Source organism: Pristis pectinata, chromosome 7, assembly GCF_009764475.1.
Source record: "Pristis pectinata isolate sPriPec2 chromosome 7, sPriPec2.1.pri, whole genome shotgun sequence".
Lineage (NCBI taxonomy): Eukaryota > Metazoa > Chordata > Chondrichthyes > Rhinopristiformes > Pristidae > Pristis > Pristis pectinata.
Genome location: NC_067411.1, coordinates 46,043,258 through 46,070,824, shown reverse-complemented (window position 1 = coordinate 46,070,824; position 27,567 = coordinate 46,043,258). Strand labels below are relative to the sequence as shown.

The following is a 27,567-nucleotide window of genomic DNA, read 5'->3' as shown; positions in this document are numbered from 1 at the left end:
AAAACCATGGCCACAAGCTGCTTGGGTTTTAATACTGGAGCTCATTCATAAATTTCTGTTAGGTCAAACAGCCTCTGGAGCAAAACCCCCAACTTAGATTTTAACAGAATCTTTATTTCTCTATAGCAATTGTGCACATAATTTGTGTCAGTGCTTTTACTCTTCTGTTTCTTAACTGCAAAGCTACTGAGCAGCTCATCCCATCCCAGAGATAAATGGGAGTGATGTGTATTGAAAAATCACATGCAGCATTCTGAAAGCAAAATCTAAACTCAGCACAGCTGCCATTGGCACACAGCTGTTGGCATGGAGTTAATTTTTTTAATGTTCAATTGAAAATGAAAAATAAAGTACTATTTACACCCTGTAGGTAATATATTTTAATGCCATTGACTATCATATTGTTGGATCTTGTTCCATGAATTACCAGCCATGTTTCCTACATTAGTGACCCATATCAATAGCACGCCATTGGTCCAATATGAATTCGTCCCTTTTGTTAGAGAAAGCATTTACCAAAGATCTCAAGCTGACAAGCTTCACAATTCCCAAAATGGTTATTTCTTTTAAATTAGCTTTTTAAAAGACAGCCAGCAGAAAAAAAAGAATGTTCACTTACTTCAAATATAGATGACAAAAATATTACATGTTAACAGTGACATGTTAAAGAAAAATTTAAGGCTGAAAGCAATTTAGAAATTAGTTTCATATGCAACACAAAAAAGTTTAAAAGAATTAGCAAAACACAGAAAATGGAATAATTCAGCTATTGCACAATTTTATAACATATCCATCATCCTACTGCAGTACCCAAGACTAGAGAAGTGAAGACAATGCTAAGTTTTGAATAACATAGTTTTCCTGAATAAAGTGAAAATATTTTTAAAAAGGTAATAGAATCTCAAGTGTTTCACTAGTTTATCAATAAAGACTTTTGAAACTTGGGATGCCCATGTAGTGAATCTATCATCTTCAGAAAATGTTACAAAATGAAACAAAACCAGATTGTACTACTGCAATCTTTGAGCAAGGGACTCCTATCTTCAATACTGCAACTACCTTACCGTCAAAACAATGCTGGACATTAAATACACAAATGAGAAAGTAATTTACAAAATGATCACCCCATAAACTGATTGAACTAATTTGCATTTTTCTAAACCCAAGTGCAGCATTCTCAACTCAATGTCTCAATCTGCACAGTTGCCATTTATTGTTCCTTACTAATTCTTTAAAAAAATTGCTTAAAAGGAAAAGCTTTAGGTTTAAAAAGCCAAACTTTTATGTTGTGGTGTGATCTGGGTGTACATAATGCTGAATTTTCCAGTCTTAACAACTTAACTAATGCTAAAAACAGGGAAAACCCTGAAAAAGTGCAACATGTGGAACAGCATAGAGAAAAAGGACTGCACATGCTGGAATCTAGATGAAAAACAATATGATGCTGGAGGAACTCAGCAGGCCAGGCAGCATCCGTGGAGAAAAGCAGATGGAGCACTGAATGCAGTAGATGATATTAAGGGAGGTGCAGGTGAATCTCTACATTGGTGAGACCAAACACAGACTAGGTGACTGTTTTGTAGAACACCTGCACTCTGTCCGTAGCCGTGATCTGCAGCTCCCCATTGCCAATCACTTCAGCGCCCTCCCCCCCCCCCAACCCCTGCCCCCCCACACTGTCACAGATATGTCAATCCTCAGCCTCCTCCATTGCCAGGAGAATTACAAGGGCAAACTGGAGGAACAGCACCTCATTTTCCATCTCGGAACCTTGCAGCCTAATGGCATGAACACTGAATTCTCCCACCAAGTAATCCCCGCATATCCCTCGCACCCAACCATGCTGCTTCTTTTCTTCCCTTTCCTAGCCTCTTTTCTCCCTCATCTTACCTTTGCCCATCCCCCGGTGGATCTGCTCTCCCCTCCTCCCCCACATCTGCCTATCACAATCTCTTACCTGCATCTACTTATCACCACCCTGTGCCCACCCCACCTCCCCTCTTTTGTCCACCTATCACTGCTCTGCTTTTCCCTCCTATAGCTTGGGCTTCCCCTTTTTCTATCTTCAGTCCTGAAGAAGGGTCCTGACCCAAAACGTTGACCGCCTGCTTTTCTCCATGGATGCTGCCTAGCCTGCTGAGTTCCTCCAGCATCAATGTGTTTTTCATGTGTAACAGCATACGACTTGCTGCAAGGTTTCAAATCCCAGCCCTGACACTTCCAAATACATATGCTGTCAAGTGCAATCTCTACCTAGTTTCAATGGGCTCACCAATGGGCATCTCAGCAGGGAAATAAAGCTAACAGGGCAAGCCTGACCTTGCAAAAATGTCATCATTCACTAGCTGATCATGGCAACAGTCAATGAGGCACAACAGTACAGAACAAGCCAAAATAGTCAAGAATACTTATCCATATTGTTGCCAATATAAGTAATAATTTTATAAAAGTATGTTGGGTGGATATTGGACTTCAATTCTTTACCATATGCCAAGATCAAAAAGACACAAACATGGGGCTTTGTATATTTTAAAAGATAAAATTGCGACCGTGTCCCCAGTTTCAGCTAACTGCTACAGGAGGGGAACGAAATAAGGAAAAAAACTCTCCCATCGAGCTGATTGGTAAATAGATAAAGAGGAAGAGCAGGAGATCCTGAGTAATGCACAAAGCAAAGACTTGACCTGAGTGAGACCAGTCAACAAAGACAGAGACACACAAGTAGTAACAGTGAAACTCCTGGAGGATGGCAGATTCCTCACTATCACCTACCATTGATTTCATTTCAGCCCCACTACCAGTGGCTGATCGCATTGCTTTCCTGCTCCCCTCCATGAATTCCTGAAACAAATAATACCCATAATGTTAAAAGTGTGTTGATCACCATTCACATTAGACCTTAATCATGAAAAATAATTGATTTCTGCATGCAAATAACAGAAATCCATTAGCAAATTTATTATTTAAAACCAAAGTCAGAACTTCTAGCCTGATCAATGCAATATTGAATAATTCGAGACTCAAGTCTGTCAAATTGGATACAACACTGTAAATGAACTTTTAAAAAGGGAAGTGATTCTATGAAATCGGCCTTGTTTCAACTTGTTTTAGGTGGGTGGAGGGGCAGATATATTAGCACTGAGAAATAAAAGTACAGAAATTACAAAAATTATACAAAAAGTACAAAATAAAGGTACATTGAAAAATGAAGTTAGTTCAACTTGTTATTCATTGGGAGATCAAGTCCAACATGAGAAATAATTTAAGATTCTCCAAACTCAAGATCCTGATCGTAATCCTGCATAAAGTTTGACAATTATTCCAACACAAGTCTCTAGGAATAACTTTCATCAAGCCATACACAAGAACTTTCTCTATAACTCACCATTAAACTTTTATCCATATAATACTCTCGACCAGGACTCCCATCATTATGTTTGCAGTCAACAGCAAAGCAGAGGAAAAGGACATCCACAACCATCTCATAAATGGACAAGAAGCAGTGCGACACAAAGAAGGCAAACAGGCAAATGATGATGAGTGGCAGGACCCACACGGTATAATCACGCTGGTAGTTGAGCAGTACTATCCCAATAAAACCTGTGACTAACACTACAAGCAGCTGAAAGTAGAAGAAAATGGCAATAGATTAACCAATGGGATCACAAGATTAGAAATATTTTACAGCAGTTTATCTGTCTGCATGCCTTTGAATGTAGAAATTGTTGCATATGTATAGGAAAATAAAATCTTTAATTTTTGTTTGCAAAGCTCCTAAATCTTGGAATGGTTCACAAGCAATTCAATAAAATGGAGGAGGTTTCAACAATTCATTCTTAAATTCAAACAACATGCCAAATGTCATGTGTGCGCAACCTGTATTTGTTAAGCATATATAATAAAGCAAATGGACCCCCAGTGTTTCACAGAAGCACTTAACACCAAGCCCTGGAAGAATGTAACAAGGCAGATGACCAATGTTATATTTGGTTAAGAGGCTCCCCAAATCTTCCTCTTTAACAGAGGAAAAAAAATGAGGTGTGGGGTGGTGAAGCAGGAAACTCCAGCGTTGAGAGTCTAAGCCATCAATTGTGGGGCAAATTGACAGTTATTGAGGCTAGAACTGGAGGGGCAAAATATCTTAGGAAGGCCGTACAGTTGGAGGAGATGAGAGAAACAGGGAAGGCCACAGTCATGAAAGGAAGTTCATGATTGAAATGGATTTCTTCTGCACATTTAGGAGATTGGCACCTTTCCAGAGACATGACTGGACAATCAAGGCCATACCTGGCTATTTAAAGAGAACAACATCATCCTATTTTTAGTGTTACAATCTCCAGAAATTCCAGGTTTTCAATCTCTCCACAGGCTACTGTTATCTCACCAGTTTTAACTGAAATGTAGCAAATTTAAGTAAACAATAAAAGATCTTCGTGGCTTCTTTGGTAGAAGTGCTACAAATCAACTTCAATGCTCAAAATAAAATGGTGAGATGGGTAAAAACAGTAATTGTGAGGGTCAAATGTAATAGACCCAAATGCTACCTTCATCTTGTCCTCACCTTAATTCAAACAAGAGATCAGGAGTGCTGAACTGGCTCTTCACAGTAACATTGCATTAACCTTGGTTAACCAGTAACAGATCTTACTTAGATCCTCCATGTGCCAGAACAGTGGGACTGCTATTTTACAAAGTAGTATAAATATTAATGAAGTATGGAAAATAAATTGACAAATTATCAGGGCATTTTATACAGGGCCAGCTGCAGAAACATGGTGTGCATTTCTTGGCATAAAGGATTTGATGAGTCAGACACAAAAAAATAATTTCCTCTAGTGGAAGGAATCAAGAACAAGGAGACAACCATAAATTATACTAATCAAGAATGAAATCACAGGAAGCACATTTTCCATATCAAGATAGCAGAAGTGTGCAGCATAATGATTCCACTATCTTCATTTGTTCCTTCTCTAGGCTCATCATTCCTTTGTTTCTTTACATATCATGCTACTACCCTAGTTTGCTTTGCACTGTAACTTATCTCTACTACATTCCATTAGTTACACAAATCCCTTTGCGCTCTGTATTTTCCTCCCCTCCTCTAATTCCTTGTATTTTGGTCATCATCTTTTAAATTTTTCCCCGTTCTGATGAAATATCATTGGCTAATGTTAATTGCTTCTCTCCACTGATACTGCCTGACCTTCTGATTAAGGACTAAAACTGCATAAGATGCTGCAGTCTGTACAGATTAGGATTGCTCTTAAATTGTTAGATGTAAAAAAAAAGCCAACATAATTGTACAAACCTTTCCCAGTAACAGCACAAAATCACCAACTGTGTTTATTGCGGCCACTCTCATAGCATTCTCCACCAGAATCACAATGGCATCCTTGGCAGATGTGCAAAAGCTGGTACCATTTATGGCGGTTGCTATATATGCATTCTATAAATATAAAACATTCAAAACCATCAACACCTGCACTTCAAGTGGAAATATTTTAACTTCATGAAATATTCCTTTAATAGAATAATTTGTCTGTGTTAACTTGAAAGAGTCCATCACAATGTAGCTTTGAGATTGGAATGTTCAAGTATACATGGTTGACATTCTGGAAAAAAAAACTGGTGTACTTTATATTTTACACCACACTACATGCTTACTTTCTAAGCAGCCAATTGTTCCCATGACTATTGTCCTAGTGGTAAATGTTCCACATCACCCTTGATATATTTTGTTAATTACTTCCTTTTTCATCACAGTGGTCTCTTGTAATTTTCTTGTTTGTCATTTGCTTTGGCTTTCACTTTCAAGATCTACCCCCCCAAGAATAACTTTTTCACTTTCCAATTTGAGGTCTATAGAGCCTACCCTTTAGTGGGCTCCTATATTCTCACTGGAATGTACTCTGTACACTTTCTATTGATACTATCCAATTACTCATCATAGAGTTAGAGCAATAAAGACCATTTCTCCATTATATCGATGTCAGCTCTATGTAAGAGCGGTCCAATTATTCTCATTCCCCTTTCGTTCAAATATAGCCCAGTCATTTTTCCACGAGTATTTTTTTCAATTTCCTTCTGAAAAGTTACTACAGCAAATTCACCCATCACCTGGGATTACAGTCCTTGCTATGTAACTGATCTGATCCTCCACAACCTGGAGGCATACTGAGCAGATGGTGCGGTACCAATGAGGCCGCAGAGTACCCTGATGAGCTTTCAAAGGAGGTAGAGTTGGGTCTGGGGGCGGGGGGGCGCTTAGTCTCCTGTCAAACCCAGGTGTGCAATTTAGAAGATTTTTAAATGTCTCTGACAGTCAAAGACAATTAAAACCTTAAGATTGCTGTTTTAAAAAAAAATTACAAAAATTAAAAGCAACATTAAAACACAAATATTTAAGAACAAAATAAGTAACCTGTCCTTTTCTTCCTACCTCCAGGCTTGGAATCTCCATCCAAAATGAATGAAGTCTCTAATCCTTTGGCAGGTCTGACTGGTTGAGAATTGGTGGTGCTGGTGGTGAGGTATCTGTGGGGATGGTGAGATAGGAGGAGGGTGGGCAGGGAGGTGGATTCCTCAATGTAGTGCTACAGAATCCTAGCAGAACAAAATTCTGTTGTTGGACTCCCTGTGAAATGCATTCATCACAAGCTGGACCTGGTGGATTCGCACAAGTTTGAGACTTGCTTAACTTCAGAACCACCAGCACAAACTGGCCTACTCTTGAATAGGCTTCCCCAATTTTTTTCAGGCAGTCCATTCTACAACACATGAATTCACAAAAATTCTCTTCAGCTCACTTATGGCTCTATAACCAATCAACTTATCTGACTTCTCTGGTTGCCAACACTTCTGCCACTGGAAATAGGTTCTCCTCAATGACCTTTCATCGGAATAAACTGGGAAAGACAAAAGAACTGAAAAATTAACTGTTTCTCACTCCACACTTAGAGTCTGACCTGAGTATTTCCAGCTATTTTTAGTTCAGATTCCCAGCATTCAAGTTAATAAACAGGGATCAAATAAAAATTCCATAGATCAAAAGAAAAACTCCCTCTTGGAAAGTATTCAAAGAAATCCCTGAAACGTGGAACATTGAAGAATGGAATAATCAGCTTGGTGATCACAAGTTTCTCTTGGCAGGAATGACTGATCTGACAGTCATTAAAGGAGATTCTACACCTGAAAATGAAGCAATAAACAGCCACAGAAAACAAGTTGATTCAGAGGCAGGAAAGGAGAAGGGGTTTTCTCATGTCAGTGCAAGAGCTACTACAGGAACAGCAGTGGTGGTTGTATGCATCAGCTTTTTAGCCAGACAAAAGACAATCATTGGCAAAAACAACAGGCTTCTTGAAGAGGGATAATACTCCTATTTAATCTGAGTCCCTGTTTCTGGGCCATCAATAGGAACTGCAGAGTCGAAAGAAAACATCAATTGACTTGAATTCATAAAAGGACATCAGAAAATCAAGCTATTAGAAGACACATTTCATAGGAATCAAACAAACATCTTAGCTCTTATGAAAAATAAATTAGCCCTAAACTAATTCAGTGAGCAATCTGGTAAAGGATGAAATAGAAATTTTTACAGAGAACTTTGATCAAAGATGAGAAATGGGATGAATGATGAAGCCACATAATAGATGCATACAATTCACATCATATCAAATAAACTGTATATTAAACAGCTTAATGCCTTTTTCAGAACTGTGATGGAGACACAACTAAATCATGACAACAACAATAAGTAATCTGCACAATAGGCAGAAGGATATACATTTCGTTATCAAATTCCCAGGATAATTTTTTCTTAAACTCATAACTTCTTCACACCCCTGATCATAACTTGTTCAAAAGCCACCAAAAAAAGTCAATTGGACCAGTTCAAAACTGAATTAAAGGAAAATTGAAATGAGAAAAACTTACCCGATTGAGATAGAGCAGGCACTTTTCTAAACACCACAGGCAGCACATGCATGCTTTCAGCATGCATTTTGCACAAGCATTTTCCTAGATTTTAAACAAAGGTGTTAAAGAAGCTTCAAATATGACAAAACTTGGTTTCAGTTTTACCAGTGTGATATTGAATGTGAAGGTTTGCAAGAGGACATGAATTTTTACCTTGCCTTTGAGTTGGCTGTGTATGTACACAAGGATCATTCGTGGGATCTTTATTAAAGTGATGATGAAGGAACCCTTGGCTACTGTTCCCAGATGGTATTTAATCAGTCGACACATAGAAGAAAGGATTGGAGTTGCTGGCAAGTCATGCTTGTCCCTGAGTAAATTAGGAATAAAAGTAGTAATTGGAATATAATCAAATTAGGAGGGCAGGCACTTTATTATATCAAGAATTCTAATACACAGCAATATATGCCCACCTGAGCAGAAATTTACCTGGGAACTTTTGTAGCAAAATTCAACAATTAAAATTACTTCACTGAAGTCACTTGCTGTCAGCAAATTTTAATTAAATAGTCCAAAATTTAGTTCAAGTAACTGGGAGAATATAATGGGTAGATTACACTGATGGCTAGCTCACTAGTTTCAGTGTAGGTCAGTGCAAGTCAGACTTTTGCTTCACCTCAGTGCAGCGTAGAACGTGCTAAATGTCAGAAGTGAGCACATTCAGCCTCCCGCAACACCTCTGGGCACAATGAGGCCTGGGCCAACTCCATAATGTACTAAACTGAAGGGCGAGATAAAGGTGGCAATGTGTCTCTTAGCTTTACAACAGCCAAAGGTGGCACACTTAATACAGCCCCATTATTGCAATGGGATCATCAACTTGGATTGAAAAGTTAAATCAGGTGGTTTTGAATTTTAATTAAAATTTATGCTTTCAATTCATTTACATCAGTTACATATTTTTAAAAATATCAGACCCACAATTGCTTGAAACACTGAATGAGATAAGGCTGAATTTTTTGCAATTCCCCAGTAGTCTAGAACTCGTCACTTTAGCACGTGTGCTGTGAATTGTAGATTCAGAAAAACAAATCTGTCAGTTCACTCCACCGCTGGAGACCTCAGGGAATTCAACAACTTTGAATTTTTGGAAATCAATGTCAACAAACCTGTATGCATTACTTGCATCAAGAATTGCATTTATTCCCAAATAACAATTTTACAAAATGGAAGCACCAGGGCTGGTTTGATAAAACTAGTTTTGCAAGAGGGTTGGTTTGACGGCTTGTCTGCCAAACAATCTAGAATTATGCAACTGTCTACAAGATCAATCTTTCCAAACCCAAAGGCAAAACATTTTTTCCCACCCACATAAGTCCAGGATAAGTGGCAGAAGACATCAGGACTGAATATATAAAATTTGCAAATTAGTAAGATTGCAAAACCTGTGTCTCAGAAATTACCAGACCTACTAAAGATGCAAAATGTTGATAAATAACTCATTTCTACCAAAGGTGTTCCAACTGGTGCTAGGCTGTCACAAGATGTATACAAATGTATGAGGAGCAGTCGCAGTGACTCAGCAGATAATGCCACTGCCTTACAGCTCCCGTGGCTCAGGTTCAATCCTGACCACCAGTACTGCCTCTGGAGTTTGCATGTTCTTCCTATGACTGTATGGGTTTCCCCACAGATGATCCAGTTTCCTCCCACATCCCAAAGACATATTGATTAATAGGATAACTGACTAGTGTAAATTATCCTAGTGTTGGTGGGTGGTAGGAGAATCTGGGTAGAGATGAGCAGTGGGAGAGAGTAGGTTAATGGAATAAGTGGGGGAAATGGGATTCTGGAGTTCTTTCAAGAGCTGGCATGGTCAATGCACTGAATGGCCTCCTCGTATGTCATTGGAAATATATTCAGAATACAAAATGTTTTAATCACATTTTCACCCAAACCTAAATTTGGGAGAAGACATCCATTCCAGCTGATTTCCAAGACTATGATACACAGAAAAGAAAATCTAATCTTGGATCAATAATGTACCCTGATTTTACAAAACAAAACAATTGTACTAAATTGTCAGACCTTGGAGGCTTCTGTTTGAACAAGTCCTTCACAACCCAGGAATACAGAAGTTCCTGGAACAACCAAAAGCTTCATATACACCACACGACTCCTCAATAACCACACAGATTGTTTTAACTTTGCTGAAAAAAATGCTACTGAACTTTAAAACAGCTTTAATGAAAATAGAAAAAAGGACAGTAGAAGTCAGACAGCCAGCAAATGGTCATGCTGACAAGCATGAATTTGCAAATATCTGTGCAATCGATTCCACAGACTACGGTTGAAATCTTGAGTGTCTAGAATCATAGAAAGCCCAGAAAGCAAGCTGAAAGTGAGAAAGGGCTCAGGAAATGAATTTTACATTGCAGCTCATCTTGCTGTTGATGACTCAAGGTGCTCATCCAGTTAAGTTTTAAATATGATAACTCCACCATCCTTTGAGATCACAAGTTCCACGCCCCACCACCTTCTGGGTGAACTATTCTTTTCTTCAACTTGCCTCTAATCCTTCTGCATATCATAAAATCTATTTAGGCACCCATCCCTCTTCCCATTACAATCCCATCTCCCCCAATTACCAGCTTCTTTACTAAGTGAAATAGAAATGTTGATTAATGCTTGAACAAGCAAATTTGTGTCACGTTTGTGTTATGGTCATAATGTTTTATTGATCTGAAAATTACAACTCATGTGATATCAAATTTAGTTGTAATTTTTGTGGTACTCAGTGTTAAGATAATGCATTGAATCATCAAATGATCAAGTTTAAAAGATAAATTCAATGACATGAGCACACAACAGGTAAGATATACAGCCAGGGTTAACAGTCCTGAAAGCTGTGATTGTCAGTGTTTGCATTTAATGATTGGGTACTTTGGAAAATGGGGACCTCCCCCCTTGTTTAGCCACAAATGTCAGGTTGATGTTAAAAGAGGCACTGCATATACAATGTCCAGATCCAAATTTGCACATGACAAAACACTACTGTATTGATATAATTAGAACAAGACACACTATTTCAAATGTGTCAAAACTTTATGGGGAAAATACAAACTTAGTGTTAAAAAATGTTATCTGTTATGAACGTTTCTTGTATTAACACTACAACATTTCATGTGGCATCTCAGGAATTTACTTTGTAAAAACCAATTAGCAATGTAACAAACTGTATCACTGATTGTGAGAGCCTGTACCAAGCGACCATAGGATACAGATCGGAGCTTGTGAGGTGGAACATAAAATACCAAATACACTTTAAATTGTAAAACTGTAAAATGACCAAGGTATTCTGCAGGAAATCTAGAAAGGATTAAACTGCATGATACTAGTTTTAACCATAGAACCATACAGCACAATACAGGCCCTTCGGCCCACCATGTTGTGCCAACCTTCAAACCACACCTAAGACTATCTAACCCCTTCCTCCCACATATCCCTCTATCTTAAATTCCTCCATATGCTTATTTAACAATCTACTAAACTTGACCAATGTATCAGCCTCCACCACCACCCCAGGCAGCACATTCCATGCACCAACCACTCTCTGGGTGAAAAACCTCCCTCTGACATCTCCCTTGAACTTCCCACCCATTACCTTAAAGCCATGCCCTCTTGCATTGAGCATTGGTGCCCTGGCGAAGAGGTGCTGGCTGTCCACTCTATCTATTCCTCTTAATATTTTGTATACCTCTATCATGTCTCCCCTCATCCTCCTCCTCTCCAATGAGTAAAGCCCTAGCTCCTTTAGTCTCTCCTCATAATCCATACTCTCTAATCCAGGCAGCATCCTGGTAAATCTCTTCTGCACCCTCTCCAATGCCTCCACATCCTTCCTATAATGAGGCGACCAGAACTGGACACAATACTCTAAGTGTGGTCTAACTAGAGTTTTGTAAAGCTGCAACATTACTTTGCAGCTCTTAAACTCAATCCCATGATTTATGAAAGCTAACATCCCATAAACTTTCTTAACTACCCTATCCACCTGTGAGGCAACTTTCAGTGATCTGTGGATATGAACCCCCAGATCCCTCTGCTCCTCCACACTGCCCAGAATCCTGCCATTAACCTTGTACTCCGCCTTGGAGTTTGTCCTTCCAAAGTGTACCACCTCACACTTCTCTGGATTGAACTCCATCTGCCACTTCTCAGCCCAGCTCTGCATCCTATCAGGTACATTCCTGAAATAAAATTGCAGTCTCGGTGATCACAGAGTCTCTGTGATCACTTCTAAAGCAATTTTAGAAAAGAAAATAATACATAAAATTGTATCAAAGTTATTATACTTGATTTCAAATACATCAGCCAACTGTAGTTCAAAGTGATGCTCTCTTAAAGTACATTTCTATGAAAACTGGCGATCTAATGAATTCTTCTGAGACAGTAAAATCAGCTGTACAGCTTCAGAAATAAGAAACTCGAGGGGCTTGTTGTATCACAAACGAGAGAAGCACAGGATTTGCAAGGATGGTATCAGAATTAAAAAGGTTAATCTAAGAAAAGGCCAAGGGGTGACCCAGTAATGGTCTTTAAAATTAACAGCACATTTTGAGCTAGAAGGGGAGAAGGGGACAGCAAGTATCAAAAGCAAAGGGCAGTAAACACAAAAGGTTGTAGTTAAATTTAACAAAGAACTCTACAGGAATTTCTCCACTTGGTGATCACATGGCATAGTCCAGTTGCTTAACATAGGTGCAAGGTGAAGGCAAAGACTCGGGGAAACCAGTAGAAAAGCAGGATGAAGTGGAGTGGAAGACTCCTCTAGGCATAAACCATTAGGCAGAACTGCTCAGTATGAGCTGCAAATTCTAGAGATCCCCAGATTTTTAAATTTGTATAAGAAAATAAGCCCAGGCTAGTGGCAATAGGGAGAAGATAAGCTGCAGTACACCAAGAACTGAACAATACCAGTAGGTGCAAGTCATTTCAACCATGGTGTAACATAAATAATACATTGCTGAAACCATAAAAATGTGGAGTTTTGGAGTTTTAATTTTAAAAATACATTCTTGTTTTCTCCCACTTTGACTAATGAGGAAAAAGTTGCAGTTTAGAACATAGAACAATACAGCACAATAACAGGCCCTTCGGCCTACAATGTTTTGTCAAACTAATTAAGCTAATGATACCTAATTAAACAAATCCCCTCTGCCTGCACATGGTCCCTATGCCTCCATTCTCTGCATATTCAGGTGCCTATCCAAGACCCTCTTAAACACCTCTATCATATCCATCTCCACCACCACCCCTGGCAGTGCATTCAAGGAACCCACCACCCTAAAAAAAGAACTTGCCCCACACATCTCATTTGAACTTACCCCCTCTCACTTTCAAGGCATGATCTCTAGTATTAGACATTTTGACCCTGGGAAAATGACAGTCGATATCTTCTCTATCTACGCTCTCATAATTTTATAAACTTCTAACAGGTCTACTCTCAGCCTCCACTGCTCCAGAGACAACAACCTTAGTTTGTATAACCTCTCCTTAAAGTTCATACCCTCTAATCCAGGCAGCATCCTGATAAACCCCTTCTGCACCCTCTCCAAAGCCTCCACATCTTTCCTGTAATGGGATGACCAGAACAGAATTCAGTATTCCAGATGCAGCGTAACCAGAGTTTTATAAAGCTGCAACATAGCTTCTTGACTCTTGAACTCAGTGCCTCAAGTAATAAAGGCAAGCATGCCGTATGCCTTCTTTACCACCCTATCGACTTGTGCAGCCACTTTCTGAGAGCTGTGGACTTGGATTTACTTGAAGCCGCCACTTGTTCTATTTGGTGTAATGAACCGGAGGTGATTAGGGAACTAAAGGTAAAGGGACCACTGGGAACCAGTGATCACAATATGATTGAGTTCAGTTTCAAGTTTGAGAAGGAGAAGCTGATAACTGGTGTATCGATATTTCAGTGGAACAAAGGAAATTACAATGGTATGAGAGAAGAGTTGGCCCAAATTGATTGGAAGAGTAAGCTAGCTGGAGGGACGGCGGAGGAGAAATGGAAGGAATTTCTACGGGAAATAAGGAAAATGCAGGATAGATATATTCCAAGAAAAAAGGTTTTGAATGGAAAAAAGGCACAAATATGGATAACGAGAGAGGTGAAGGCTAAAATAAAAGTAAAAGGGGCGGCGTACAAAGAAGCAAAAATTAGTGGGAAAACAGAAGACTGGGAAGCTTTTAAAAACCTGCAGAGAGAAACTAAGAAGGTCATTAGGAAAGAAAAGATGAATTATGAAAGGAAGTTGGCGGATAACATTCGAAAGGATACTAAGAGTTTTTTTAAATACATAAGGAGTAAAAGAGAGATACTGGTTGATATAGGACCAATTGATAATGGTGCAGGAGGTATTGTAATGGACGATAGAGAAATGGCAGTGGAATTGAATGAATATTTTGCATCGGTCTTCACCATGGAGGACATCAGCAATGTGCCGGTTAGTCAGGAGTCTCACGAAATGGAACTGAGTTCAGTTAAGATTACTAGGGAGAAGGTGCTAGGAAAACTAAATGGGCTAAAGACTGATAAGTCTCCCGGACTGGATGAGGTGCATCCCCGGGTTCTGAAGGAGGTGGCTTTAGAGATAGCGGAGGCATTGGCGATAATTTTCCAGGAATCGATAGATTCCGGCATGGTTCCGGAGGACTGGAGGGTCGCAAATGTAGTTCCGTTGTAATAAGAAAGGTGGGAGGCAGCATAAAGGAAATTACAGACCTATTAGTCTGATGTCAGTGGTGGGAAAATTATTGGAATCTATCCTCAAGGATGGGGTTACGGAATACCTAGAGGTGCAAGGCAAGATAGGTCCTAGCCAACATGGTTTTGTGAAGGGAAGATCCTGCCTGACCAACCTATTGGAGTTTTTTGAAGAAATCACAGGTAGGGTGGATAAGGGAGGGGCAGTGGATGTTGTGTATTTAGACTTTCAAAAGGCCTTCGATAAGGCGCCTCACAAGAGACTGATTAATAAGATGAGAGGTCATGGAATTATGGGTAGGATAGCAGAATGGGTGGAGCATTGGCTGGTTGGCAGGAAGCAAAGAGTGGAAATAAAAGGATCTCGTTCTGGTTGGTTACCGGTTACTAGTGGTGTGCCACAGGGGTCGGTGTTGGGACCGCTCCTTTTTACCTTGTACATCAACGATTTGGATAATGGAATATATGGTTTTGTGGCTAAGTTTGCGAATGACACCAAGATAGGTGGAGGAGTAGGGAGTATTGAGGAGATAGGAAGGTTGCAGAGGGAGCTAGACAGTTTAGGAGAATGGGCAAGGAAATGGCAGATGAGATTCAATGTTGAGAAATGTGCAGTTGTACACTTTGGAAGCAGAAATAAGCGGGCAGATTATTATCTAGAAGGAGAGAAAATTCAAAGTACGGAAGTACAAAGGGACTTGGGGGTACTCGTGCAGGATACCTTAAAGGTTAACCACCAGGTCGGGTCGGTGGTAAAGAAAGCGAATGCTATGTTGGCATTCATTTCGAGAGGTATAGTGTATAAAAGTAAGGAAGTGTTGATGAGGCTCTACGGGGCACTAGTGAGGCCTCATTTGGAATACTGTGTGCAGTTTTGGGCCCCACATCTTAGGAAGGATGTGCTGACGTTGGAGAGGGTTCAGAGGAGAATTACGAGGATGATTCCAGGAATGAAAGGGCTTACGTATGATGAGCATTTGTCGGCTCTTGGACTGTACTCACTGGAGTACAGAAGAATGAGAGGGGACCTCATAGCGACATTTAAAATGTTGATAGGAAAGGACAGAGTAGATGTGGCTAGGCTGTTTCCCTTGGTGGGTGAGTCCAGGACCAGAGGGCACAATCTTAGAATTAGAGGGCACAGTTTCAAAACAGAGATGAGGAGAAATTTCTTTAGCCAGAGGATGGTGAATTTGTGGAACTCCTTGCCACGTACAGCAGTGGAGGCCAGATCAGTGGGGGCGTTCAAAGAGGAGATAGATAGATATCTAAATAGTCAGGGTATCAAGGGATATGGGGATAAGGCCAGAAATTGGGATTAGAATAGGCTTTTTTTCTCCCCATTCCCCATTTCTTTTTCCCTTTTCCTTGGAGCAGACTCGATGGGCCGAATGGCCTGCTTCTACTCCCTTGTCTTGTGATCTTGTGATTTGTGGACCTGCCAGAATAACTGGAGTTCTGTACTCCTGGATGGTTCCAAAATGTGTTCCGACAAGTCCAGGCAATGCTCAGTAACAGCAATATTGTCCAGAAAGTGATAAGTACAAATAAAATCTACAAATAATTCAAGACAGTTCAGTAAATAGATCATTTTTAAGAGTGCTCTCTGCACTCTCTCCAAAGCTTCCACATTCTTCCTGTAATGGGGCAGGCAGAACTCCACACAATACTTCAAATGTGACTTTACCAAAGTTTTGTACTATTGTAACATGACTTCCTGACTCAACACCCTAACTGATGGAGGCAAGTATGCCATACACCTTCTTTACCACCCTATCCTCTTGCATTGGCACTTTCAGGGAACTTTGGACTTGCACCCCAAAATTCACAATGTTTGGAAATGTTCAGTGTGCAAACAACTTTAAAAAAAATTGAGTCGTCATCTTGGTATTCATGCTAACTATTGGAATGAGAGACCAAGGGCATGAGAAACTGTGCAATACCTGGTGTTAACAACTAGAGAATGCATTCAATTATAACAATGCACTCTTTAAATTTTGTTCTCACAATGCATGTCATGCTAATAGGTTAACATCCATTGCTCATTACCAGGTAAGAAAGATTCCAAAATAAAGACACTGAAGTTTAGCATAAGAATGCTTCAGCCACTGCTAAGTTTGCAGCACTCCAGGTTGAGTCAGGTGGCTTTTGGTTCAAACCCCCATTTTTTCAGTTCTTCCTTTCCAAAGTTAGTTCCTATTAGTCAGCTTTCTGGTGAATATCATACACAGTTACTTTATATTCTACAGGAAGGTACCAGGTGGAAAAAAGAAATCATAATACTGTAATTAATTGCTGAAAACTATACCAAAACAATCACTTCAAAATAATCTAAACTATCTCTAACATGTAGGCAATGAATAGACTTTTGTACTGCTGTTATCCAGGGCACCAGCAAATCCAAACCTGAGGAGGAGGAGGAAAAATGTTGCCAGGATGAGCAGGACAGATGCGTGTGCTGTTTGTGTGTAGGGGAAGGATGGTGGGGGTGGGGGGCATTTTTCATAGGATAAATTAAACCAAGCTTCTATACTTCCTCTCTGGTAGAAATAAGAACAAGGAAGCTCTGTGTTCTGTCCATAATGTGGCCCTCAGATGTTAACACTAATCATTAAGTGATTACTTGTGCACAAGCTGCTTGTAGGAGCTTGCTCTGCAGTAATTGGCTGCTGCATTTTCCTACTCTTCATTGCGAGCTTGAGAGTCATGGAAAACTAATGGTGTTGAAACATATGTAGAAATTCGCAAATGAAAAATTAAACTTACAAATGGGGGATCAATAATGTCACGGTATGCCTTGAAAACTCAAAGTAAAATATGGTCAAATATAACCATAAACATTTTAAATTCCCATCAATCTCTTACCGGGTAAAATAGTAAGTTACTACAGCTCCAGCTATAGTCATCTGTTGGCAGGCCAGTATGAACTCACTGATCCAAATGAGACCAACTAGATGATAAATCCAAGTATACTGTAGAGGACCAGAAACTTTAAACTCAACATAGTCATTGTCTTTCTTTTCAGGATAGCCTATAATAGAAGAGAGGGTGGGGGGAGGGGGGGGGAGCAACATAAACAAATTGTGGTTTCAAGTTCTGTTGCACATTTTAAAAATGAATCAAATGTACTAAGGTTAAGTAAAATACTGCCAAGTGCATATATAAATTGAGAACAATGAAATAAAAAGGTTATGTACAAGTTGAGTGAATGATGATTTTTGTTTTTATAAACATAAGAACAGCATAGTTATAGTACTTGTCAAACCAATGTGAAGACTTCAGCACTTTCTTTCTTCTAAAGTCATGGTCTAAACATTAAGCTGAAGAAACCAAACTGCGTAGTCTTGAATTACCATTGATCACAAGCATGTAAAGAATATTTGAAGGGATAAAATTCCATCCACATATCAGAAAATAAATAATGCCTATTTTAAAAAATAATTATTTAAATCTATTGGATGACAAATAGCATGCAAGTAAACCATTTATGTTTCGCGCAGAGTTAGGCTGAGGAAAGTAGAGTTTTCAGCAAGTTAACTCAATCTACTGCAGTACCAACTTGATCAAAAATAGCTTTCATCCTCTAAACTGCGTCATGAAAGAGTGGAAGTACATTCAATTTTGTCCATCTTGACTGCTGCAAACAGTAGGATGCTGTCTGATTTTTGTGCTTGGAGGACAAGGTTCTATCTTGTGCTTTACACATTCACTCCAACTTACTAGTTATGGCTTGAAATCAGTGCATATTGGAGGCTTGGAAACAAGTGGAGCATCAGAATAACTATTTCCCAGGCTACAGAATTCAATTATTAGCCACCCATTAAGCATGCAAAAGGCTCAGGCTTTCCTATATTCTTTTCTCTCCATACAGCTGCATGGCGAAAAAAATCCAACAGTATAATGTGAAGTTAGTTATCTCAAAGGACGAAAGATTGATGTAAAATCATATCCACTGTACACAAGTCTTCTTAACTGTGCAAGTAATTTTTGTCATACAAGTTTCATTATTCGGGACATTCACTCTCCCTATGTAACAAAAATGCACAATTATTATTCACAATTTCTTAACCATGATCTTTAAATACTTTTTTTTACAAACAGAAATCCCTTCATTTCTACTAGGAGTAAATACAAAGACATATTTAGAATATGTTTAATGTGTGCAAAGGTTCTCTGATGCTCTACACAGGAATGGGTAGAATTGATGAAAATAACCAAAGTATGTCAAATTAAGGATACAGAAATAAATTCTGAATAGGTATAACCCTACCTGCCGTGGCCAATAATAGGAGCACTGCAATCCAATAGACCCAGAAAAATGCCAAGGCAATAAAGGTCCAGAGTGATTGAAAGATGAGAAGTGGAATGTGAGTGAACACTTTTCCTGCCACATGGAACAAGGCAATTGTGAGGGCCACACGCTTCCTCATTATTAGCATCAACAACAGTAAAATGACCTAAAAAATAATAGATTATATATTAGTTTCCTTTCATCATCCATACTTCTGTTAGCATGAACAACAGTGGAAGAGCAGCATTACACTGAGGTGCAATTTATCAGTATTCTGAAAGGTGAGACACTATCCTGCAATATTGTTTAAACTTTGCAATGGATGCAAGAATTTGGACAGACTTCCAGGGCAGGATGAAAGCTATAATGACCCAAGGCCTATACTGGACTTGCAAGCCTCCAAAGACTTGGAGGGACTTTAAAGCCCCTCTGTCCACCAACTGAGGATTAGTCCAAGATGTTTGGGGGCAGAAGAAAGGAGAAATTATGTTAATTACTTACCAGAAACTAAAGGGACTTGCCACAACACTAAAAATCAATGCAGGGAATCTACAGCTTATTGGTTACAAAAGAAGGTTGGTTGTTGCACTGATGTCAAAACCAGTTTCACACAAGGCATCTTGATGGGACTTACGAGGTGATTGCACATGAGAATGTGTGGCAAGTCATATCTGCTATTATAAGGAAAAAGATGGCAGTCACTGGAAGGAATGTTTTTCTGCTGCTGAAGGTTTGCATTCTACTGCATCCAGCACGGTGGTCCAGCAAAACACATTCCCTGAAAAGGTGGCTCCTAATGCCCAGCACAAAAGTTTTGTGACCTCCACCATTCTCCCTTTGTTACACTGTCACTGATGGCCGTGGGAAGTGTGATAACAAACATGATTCTGTTATCAGCACCAGCAACCCAATGCCAACCATCTGCTTCACCAGTATTAAAGATAGACTTTGTCAAAACACAGAAGCAGCCAACCTACTTGTTTAAAGCTCAATACCCCCACTCCCTTCTTGATAGCTTCCCAAGAGTAAACCGGACATTGCATTAATTCATAACCCATTTTGCATTAAACCACATAACAATGGTGTCCAAGTTGATTTCTTTCCAGCTATGGATCAGTTCACTCCACAGCTACTGAGTTACCTCCAGACTCAATTAGCGACAGAAAAGACTGCAGATCCTGGAAACTGGAGCAAAAAAAACAAACTGCTGGAGGAACTGAGCAGGTCAGCACCATCTGTGGAGGCAGAGAGATGGTTGACATTTTGGTCATCCTGATGCAGGGTCTTGACTGAAAACGTCAACTATCCCTCTGCCTCCACAGGTGCTCCCTGACCCGCTGAGCTCCTCCAGCAGTTTGTTTTTGCTCTAGACTCATTTACAGCAACTCCCTGGAGGTTCCCACCCATCTAGCTTTCCTATCCCACATGAATCTATTCCTTTGCAACCCCCCTCTATGCTCAGGATTTACTTCAATATTATTGATATTGCTGACAAGTCCCTCACAGTCTACTCTCTGTAACCAACAAATGATCGAGCAATGTTATAGATGGCAACATATGGAATATTCATCCATGATTATTCACAATTATGCCATAGAAAAATGCAACAGAAAAATGCAACCCTGTAGTATCTCAAATGGAGAGATTTCTAACATGAGGAACGCACTTGGAAGATGCATTGTGCTAGATTACATCATACCAATCCTGGTGCCCACAGTCTACCCACTCCTGTACCTATTACGGATGGATGTGGAGAATCCCATCTCCCCTCCTCTCATCTTGGAATCTGATAACGTAATCTGGAAAGCCATTCAGCTCCAGGATTCTGAGGAAATCCCACCCTTAAAGTAGCCCTTGCAACCAGGTAGGACTTTGACAGTTACCAAAGCCATTTGTCATTTTTGCTGCTTTTATATGTCACTAATAGAAATGTTTAATCAAAGCCAAGTAAAAATCAACACTAATAAAATTAGTTATTTATGCTTTTTTATGATAAATCAAGATTAATTTTGACAGCAACCTACTTCCTCCTTTACCTTCTAAATCTTTGCCTGACAACCCCTAGCAAAATCAGTGCCATTTCAGAGTGGTGAGTGCCACAGCGAGAGTCCACGTGGAAATTAATGGGAGCACTGAACTAGCAGATTCAGTTATCCGAATCTGTCAACCAGTTCTGGACTTCTGCTTGTCACAAGCATGCATGGAACTCAAGGCTCAATACCTGGATACGGTAGTTCCACGCAACAATCAACATGATCCAGCTCATTATGCTGATGACACAATCAGGTTTGGTGATTGCAATAAACCAAAATCTGAGATCACTTAAGTATTGCGGCAAAGGGCAGTAAATATGCCGGCAGCACATGTTAATAATGAATTAAAGTTCCTTTTGCCAAAGTTATTATTAAGATCTTTATTAGTCACGTGTACATCGAAACACAGTGATATGCATCTTTGCGTAAAGTGTTCTGGGGCAGCCCAAACATAGGATGGCCACAACTTCCTAATCTGTACATCTTTGGAATGTGGGAGGAAACCAGAACACCCGGGGGAAACCCACACAGTCACAGGAAGAACCTACAAACTCCTTACAGACAGTGGGTGGAATTGAACCCGGGTCGCTATCTATAAATATTTCTGTAAATAAAACAGCTTTGATTCCGAAGTACTGAGTTCGATAAATGCTCCATTTACTCTGGCCAGAAAGCTCTTTTCTGGACTGGGAGTTAAAATGATAAACACAAATGAAAAAGACAAACAATACCATTTGTGAAGCAAGGCAATTCTGTGGTTGAATGACATAGATAGGTTCAGATAATTAGTTTCAGGCCAAACCCCCTGACTGTTAGCTAAAGAGCATTAAAGGACATTTCACATTTCCAAAAAAAAATGACTAACAGGCTCATGTCAACATTAGTGCTTTACATAAACCTCTTAACATCTCGCTTTATTCAAGCCGATATTTGTCTATATATCTTATGTGCTTACCTGGATTCAAAGCATCCATCCAATTTAACTACTCCACATCATCACAATTTCCATATTCTTAGTACTGTCTGGGTAAACAAGTTTCTCATTAATAAGTTATGGGATTTGGTAATTCTAGCCTTGCCCAAAAGTGAAAAAATATTCTCCATATTTAGTCTATCCAACCTTTTCATAGCTTAGTGAATCTCTGGGAGGTTATACATCAGACTCGTCTTTTCCAAAGTAATCCATTCCATCTTTCCTCCTAGGTAAAGACTCTCAATTCTGAAGTCATTCTAGTATTTCTTCTAAATCAGTCACAATTAAATGAAAAACTCACAGTGATTACTGTTGCAGCAATGGCATACACCAATAAGGCTTTAACATTATCTGCTGCCACATCATCTTGACCCGACTCCAGTTTGAGTGCCTTTTTATGATCGACATACAAATACCAAAGGACAGCTGTACCACCTGAAACGAGAGGTGGGGACATGGAGGGGTGGGGGTGGAGAAGTGTTGGAGTTAACATCAGCAGCTTTATTTAAAAAGAATAACAGTTTAAAAAGGGTTTGAAAGGTTACTGAGCTGAGACCAGGACCGTGGATGAATTTCAAAACAAGCGCAAGAACTTCAAATCCAATAGCATTCTAGATTAGAACGATATTTAGTGTCAGTGAACAAATGATTAATGTGTGAATTGGGTTGTGTTCAATTTATGTAATATTCTTGGATGAGCTTGTTGACGGTGTCAAAAAGGGAGAATTGACCAAGACAATATTGGAATTGAGTCAGGAGTTGGCATGGCCCAGGTTAGAGATTAAAGTTAAACAGTTTTTCTGATAGAGGTACTGATTTTAAAGCTTTGCATGAAGTCAATTTATATGCAGAGATTTTGGGTGGTCTGCTTTAACCTGAGACAAGTGGCTTGATGAAGGTGGTGGAGCTTATGGCACAAGAGTGCTTTGAGTGGAAACTGAAAATGATGGCTTTTATTATTCCAATGTTTGATGGGAAGACATTGTAGCTCAATAAGTTCTTTTAAATGAGGATGCAATGGATGAGTTGAGGTGGATAGTGTTGAAGTAAAGCTAGGTGTCATCACTATATTATAACCCCATCTTTGACTGAAATCACATATGGTATAACATTAAGCTGGGAAATGGCCAAAAATATATTCCAGAAGTTGACGAGAGGAAGCAGAAAGCAAAGTCAATGTTGACAAATATCTGGGAGATGAAAGAGGATGGCATGAACGACCCTGTTAAAGAAGTAGTACACCAAGGTAAAGGATAATGAAGATGAAATTTGTGCCTTAAATTAGAACTATGGCATACCCTGACACCACAATAAGAGATATATCAGTTTTTATCTTCAACTTCTGTGTGAGTTCTTTCCAGTAACAATAAGATATAAAGAATCATGTATCGGAATGATCCCTCAAAATGGTTAATTGAAAATACAAATATACAGAAATCAAATATTCAGAACAGATTAAATGAATATTTTTAGTTACTTACTGAAATCAACTTACCAATTGAACCAATGATTGTGAGAATTGCAAGGATCCAAACTAGCACTTTGGAGATGTATCTGATTATAACCATTAACAACATCGACAAAACTGAAAAACATGAATACAAACACTAAAGAATTGAACTACGATGGAACAGCAACATTGATGAGCAGATTGCAAAGAACTTGTATAGCTACGTACTCATAAATTCTAGAACAAACAATGAAACAAGAATTGGCAGTGAAAGCTGTTCAGCTGTATTTACTGACTCAAACGATAAAGCATTTCAGGGACAAGCAAAATGGATATGCCTAATTATTGATTATAGGTCCCTTTCAGATAAGGTCCACTTACCTTATTAAACAATTGTACAAAGATTCAGGTGTAAATCAGTCCTCCTTTTTTTAAAATGGTCTCCCATTTCCTCTGTTATTCTTCTACTGTTTGCCTGATACTCTCTCTGCCTTTCTTTCTCTATCAATGTTTCCCTATTTCATCCCATTCTGTCATGTTCCCTGAGTGCTGAAACCAACCGTAGCAAGCACTATAATTTCAAAGAACTGTTTTACAACAAATCTCAACTGCATATCATAGTTGGAGCCTCTTACTTATAGTGCAAATATTCTACATTATTGTACAGGCATTCACCATCAACTTCACTATGAAAATATTCAGTGCTAAAAAATGTTATAAAAAATGTTCAGCATTCAGTTGAAGGTGCTGATGTCATCACAGGTTTCAGGTTTTCAATACAATGGATAGCAATCCTGATAATGAAGCAACGAGAGAGAAAAAAAACGAATGGCGAGTGAACAGTATCCCTCAACTGGCAAATCATCCAACCCTGATGAGTAAGAGCTTCTTTTCATTTCTTCATGTAATTTTTTTTTACTGAGAATACTTTGACAAATGCACATCAGATACACACATGCTTGGGAATATTTTTGACTGGATACAGAACATCTACCTTTCAAGCAATCTCAAATTTTTAAGGCAGACATTAACAATACTTAATGACTTTTCTTGTGAGTAACATTAAACACACTGTCACTGAATAAGTTGAAGTGTTTCAGTGAGATGTCAGGAGTCCCAATTCTCCAGCACAAAGTTTACAGAATATTAACTGGAGAACATTCCATTCAAATGAAACAAGGGACCAAGGTACTTCCCTCCCTTCCAGGTGTTGCCTTTGATCTCTAGTCAGCACTGCTAGGATTGATGAATGAGGGGGAAAGGAAAATACGAGCTGGAAAACTGTGCTTTATGAAGAGCTCTACATTCCAGCTCAGCATCAGATGTGGCGTGCAGTGAATCAGAACTGGAACTGAAGTTGCCTAGAGTGTTGAGCTTCTAAAATGAAAATCTTGTTAAGCTTGTCATACCCGTCACTGCTGACATGGCTTCGAAGATCTGCCTCATTATACAACAATCTATTCATACTGGTATTACGCAATGTAATCCCTGAGCTTCCGTTCCTTGCAAAAGTTACATTTATGTCAAGCAATTCAATACAATGTTTCTCTGGGTACAGTTACAAGATAAATTTCTATTCCCATAGTTCCATCAAGATTGAGATTCCCACAGCCTCTGACAGCTGAATGACTTTGATTACACTCACTGTACAAATGCAAAAAGGTTGACCAGAAAATTGTAAAACTAAAATACTTAAAGGAACAAGACTTGAGTGCAAATCCAAATCAGATTTTCATATAGTTAATTTTTAGTGTTTAATTTGTTTGAAGCTATTTTTGCATGACAAATCAGAGTTGCAGAAAATATTGTGCACAAATGTATAATTTTAGGAGTGATTTAATTTGTTCACCTGAATGGTATCCAAGGTAAGCTGTTATACTTCTGTACTCATGACTCCACATTCTCAGAACTTTCATTTAGATTTGCACCAAACAAGGCACAACTGGAACTGCACACGTTTTTTGGAAGTGGAAGCCAAACAAGACAGTGGACCCAAAATCCCACTTAAAAGGCAAATCTGCTTAAATCTTAGCTTTTAAGTATTTAACTGAATGACTGCTCATGATCCCAAACATTGGTTGAAGTGCAACCTTCCACTCTAGTTAAACGCTGGCCTAAGGAAACTTGCCCTGTGCCAGGAGTCCAATGGCACAACCCCACTGAAATCATTGGGAACAAATGACTATGGCCAGAACAATGTAACCCTCTTTACCTGATCCAAGTCAGCCAGTTTAAATATGTTTGATCTTAAGTATGCAATATTTTTTTTTAAGAACAAAAATACTAAATTGCATTTTTAGTTTAAGTCATATTCAATGTCACATTCAATGACAGATTTTATAACCAATAAACCTGAGGTCACCACCTGAAAAGGCCATAATGGGAGAGCAGCCACCACTTCCAATCAAAGAGCTGGTGCTACACTGCACTGAGCCTCTTGGATCCCTTGACAGCCTGCATCCTATAGGATAGATTTCCTCCTAGGCAGGTGGAAACAAGCGTGAAAGCAAGGAACAGCAATGCTTCCACCCAGTCAGAAACTAAGTGATGCAGCTTGGCAGTGATTGTATGGGTCGAAAAAAAGAGGAACTAAGCAACACCATATCTGTTAACCTTCTTTAGATATCCGTGGATCTTCAGAAACAGACCCACGATCCCTTGGCCAAACAGCACTATGAAATATGGTACAATCTAATTCATAAATGCAAGTAAAATAAGTACAAGCACAGTCTTAAACAAAATAGAGATTTGCATTGTTCATTTGCCTCAAGACAACTATATAATTTCTATTTTATGCATAGACCTTTAATAATCCCAAATTGCAAGACCCTTCAGGCCTCCACAGTACCACAACATCCTGAGGGTAACCCACATTTATCCCCCTTGTTTTCAGGTACAAGACTGACAACCGATGGTCTTGGGTTCTAGCACCAAAGCTTTCCCTAAATTATCAGTTCAACCACTGTTTCTGAAGACTGAACTCCCAAGCGGCATAATTATCAGAACAACAACAACCATATATCAACCAACCTCTCCATATTCCCAAATCCAGGAACAGCGAGAGGGTGATTGAATTTCATTGAACTGTCTCCCATCCATCCTGTTGAGGTTAAATTCAATCTTTAGCCGTCCAGTGCTAGAAATTATTCAAAATCACTTATTCTGCCTCCTAACTGTGAGCTGGCTTGTGACATTAATAGTTATTTAATAGAAGAGTTGGGAGACCAAAGGACTGCCGCGAACTCTAGTGCGAGTTCAACACTTCTTGCGAAGTCAATAAATGAAGTTTGATCCTTGAGAGTTTGGCTCTGGCAGAAGCTCATTCCTTTCAGAATAAGAGAAAATAAATATGAAAGTAGGAAACATTTGTAATATGCATGAAGTATAATAAGTGGGCCATCAAAAAGATGCATATTCTGAGGCACTTAAGCAAATGCAGGGGCAATGGAAAACCAAATGGGAAAGCTTGACCCAAGTACATTTAGAGGGGCTCTATCTTTCTCTTACAACAAAATCTTTAATCTCAATCTATAATTTCCTAGTTTTAATTAGTGTGCTGCAATGTTATACATGAACATGCTTTAATTTCAACTAGTCCTCCAAAGTACAAATAAAACTGGCATTCATTGAAAACAAAGGAAGGAGAGCTCTCTCTGGTATTCTGGCCTTAATCAAAACAGACTGTATGATCATTATCACACTACTTGTGGAAGTTAAAATTGACAGCAATATTCCCAACATGACCAGTTCAAATTTATTAGATGTTGATTACTATGAGACAATGAGGTTACAAAAGGCACTTTATAAATGCAAGCAGTCATTGTTTAACAAAACTCCTCTATCCTATCTTTCTCTAACACTAATTCTAATAATGCAAATCAGCATTAACAACAACCCCTTCATACTAGTTAAATAAATGGAAATGCAGCCTCGAAAGTAACAAATCCACTCTTGATTCTTTCTGCACAGTTCTAAAGGATTTTAACATCACGCTGAACCATCCTACTCTACGCCTACTCATCAAATAGGACTGAAATAGACTTTTCTACAACATATCAAAATATTTGCAGATTCTACATTTCCAATTTAAGTGTAACAGGGAACACAAAATCATTTGTGGTGAACAAACAAAAA

The 27,567-nt window shown here is 39.1% G+C and overlaps 1 protein-coding gene across 1 annotated transcript in view; it reads right to left on the bottom strand.

Moving 5' to 3' along the window:
• Positions 1-27,567, bottom strand: part of LOC127572680 (choline transporter-like protein 1) — a 70,953-nt gene that overhangs the window by 5,480 nt on the left and 37,906 nt on the right. Inside the window, exons 7-15 of the mRNA XM_052020190.1 lie at positions 23,479-23,568; positions 22,285-22,418; positions 18,957-19,143; positions 17,552-17,717; positions 8,131-8,287; positions 7,936-8,019; positions 5,309-5,446; positions 3,386-3,622; positions 2,773-2,841 (exon numbers count right to left, since the gene is read on the bottom strand). Of these exons, the coding sequence (XP_051876150.1) occupies positions 2,773-2,841; positions 3,386-3,622; positions 5,309-5,446; positions 7,936-8,019; positions 8,131-8,287; positions 17,552-17,717; positions 18,957-19,143; positions 22,285-22,418; positions 23,479-23,568 (1,262 nt within the window). The remainder of the gene's footprint in view (positions 1-2,772; positions 2,842-3,385; positions 3,623-5,308; positions 5,447-7,935; positions 8,020-8,130; positions 8,288-17,551; positions 17,718-18,956; positions 19,144-22,284; positions 22,419-23,478; positions 23,569-27,567) is intronic.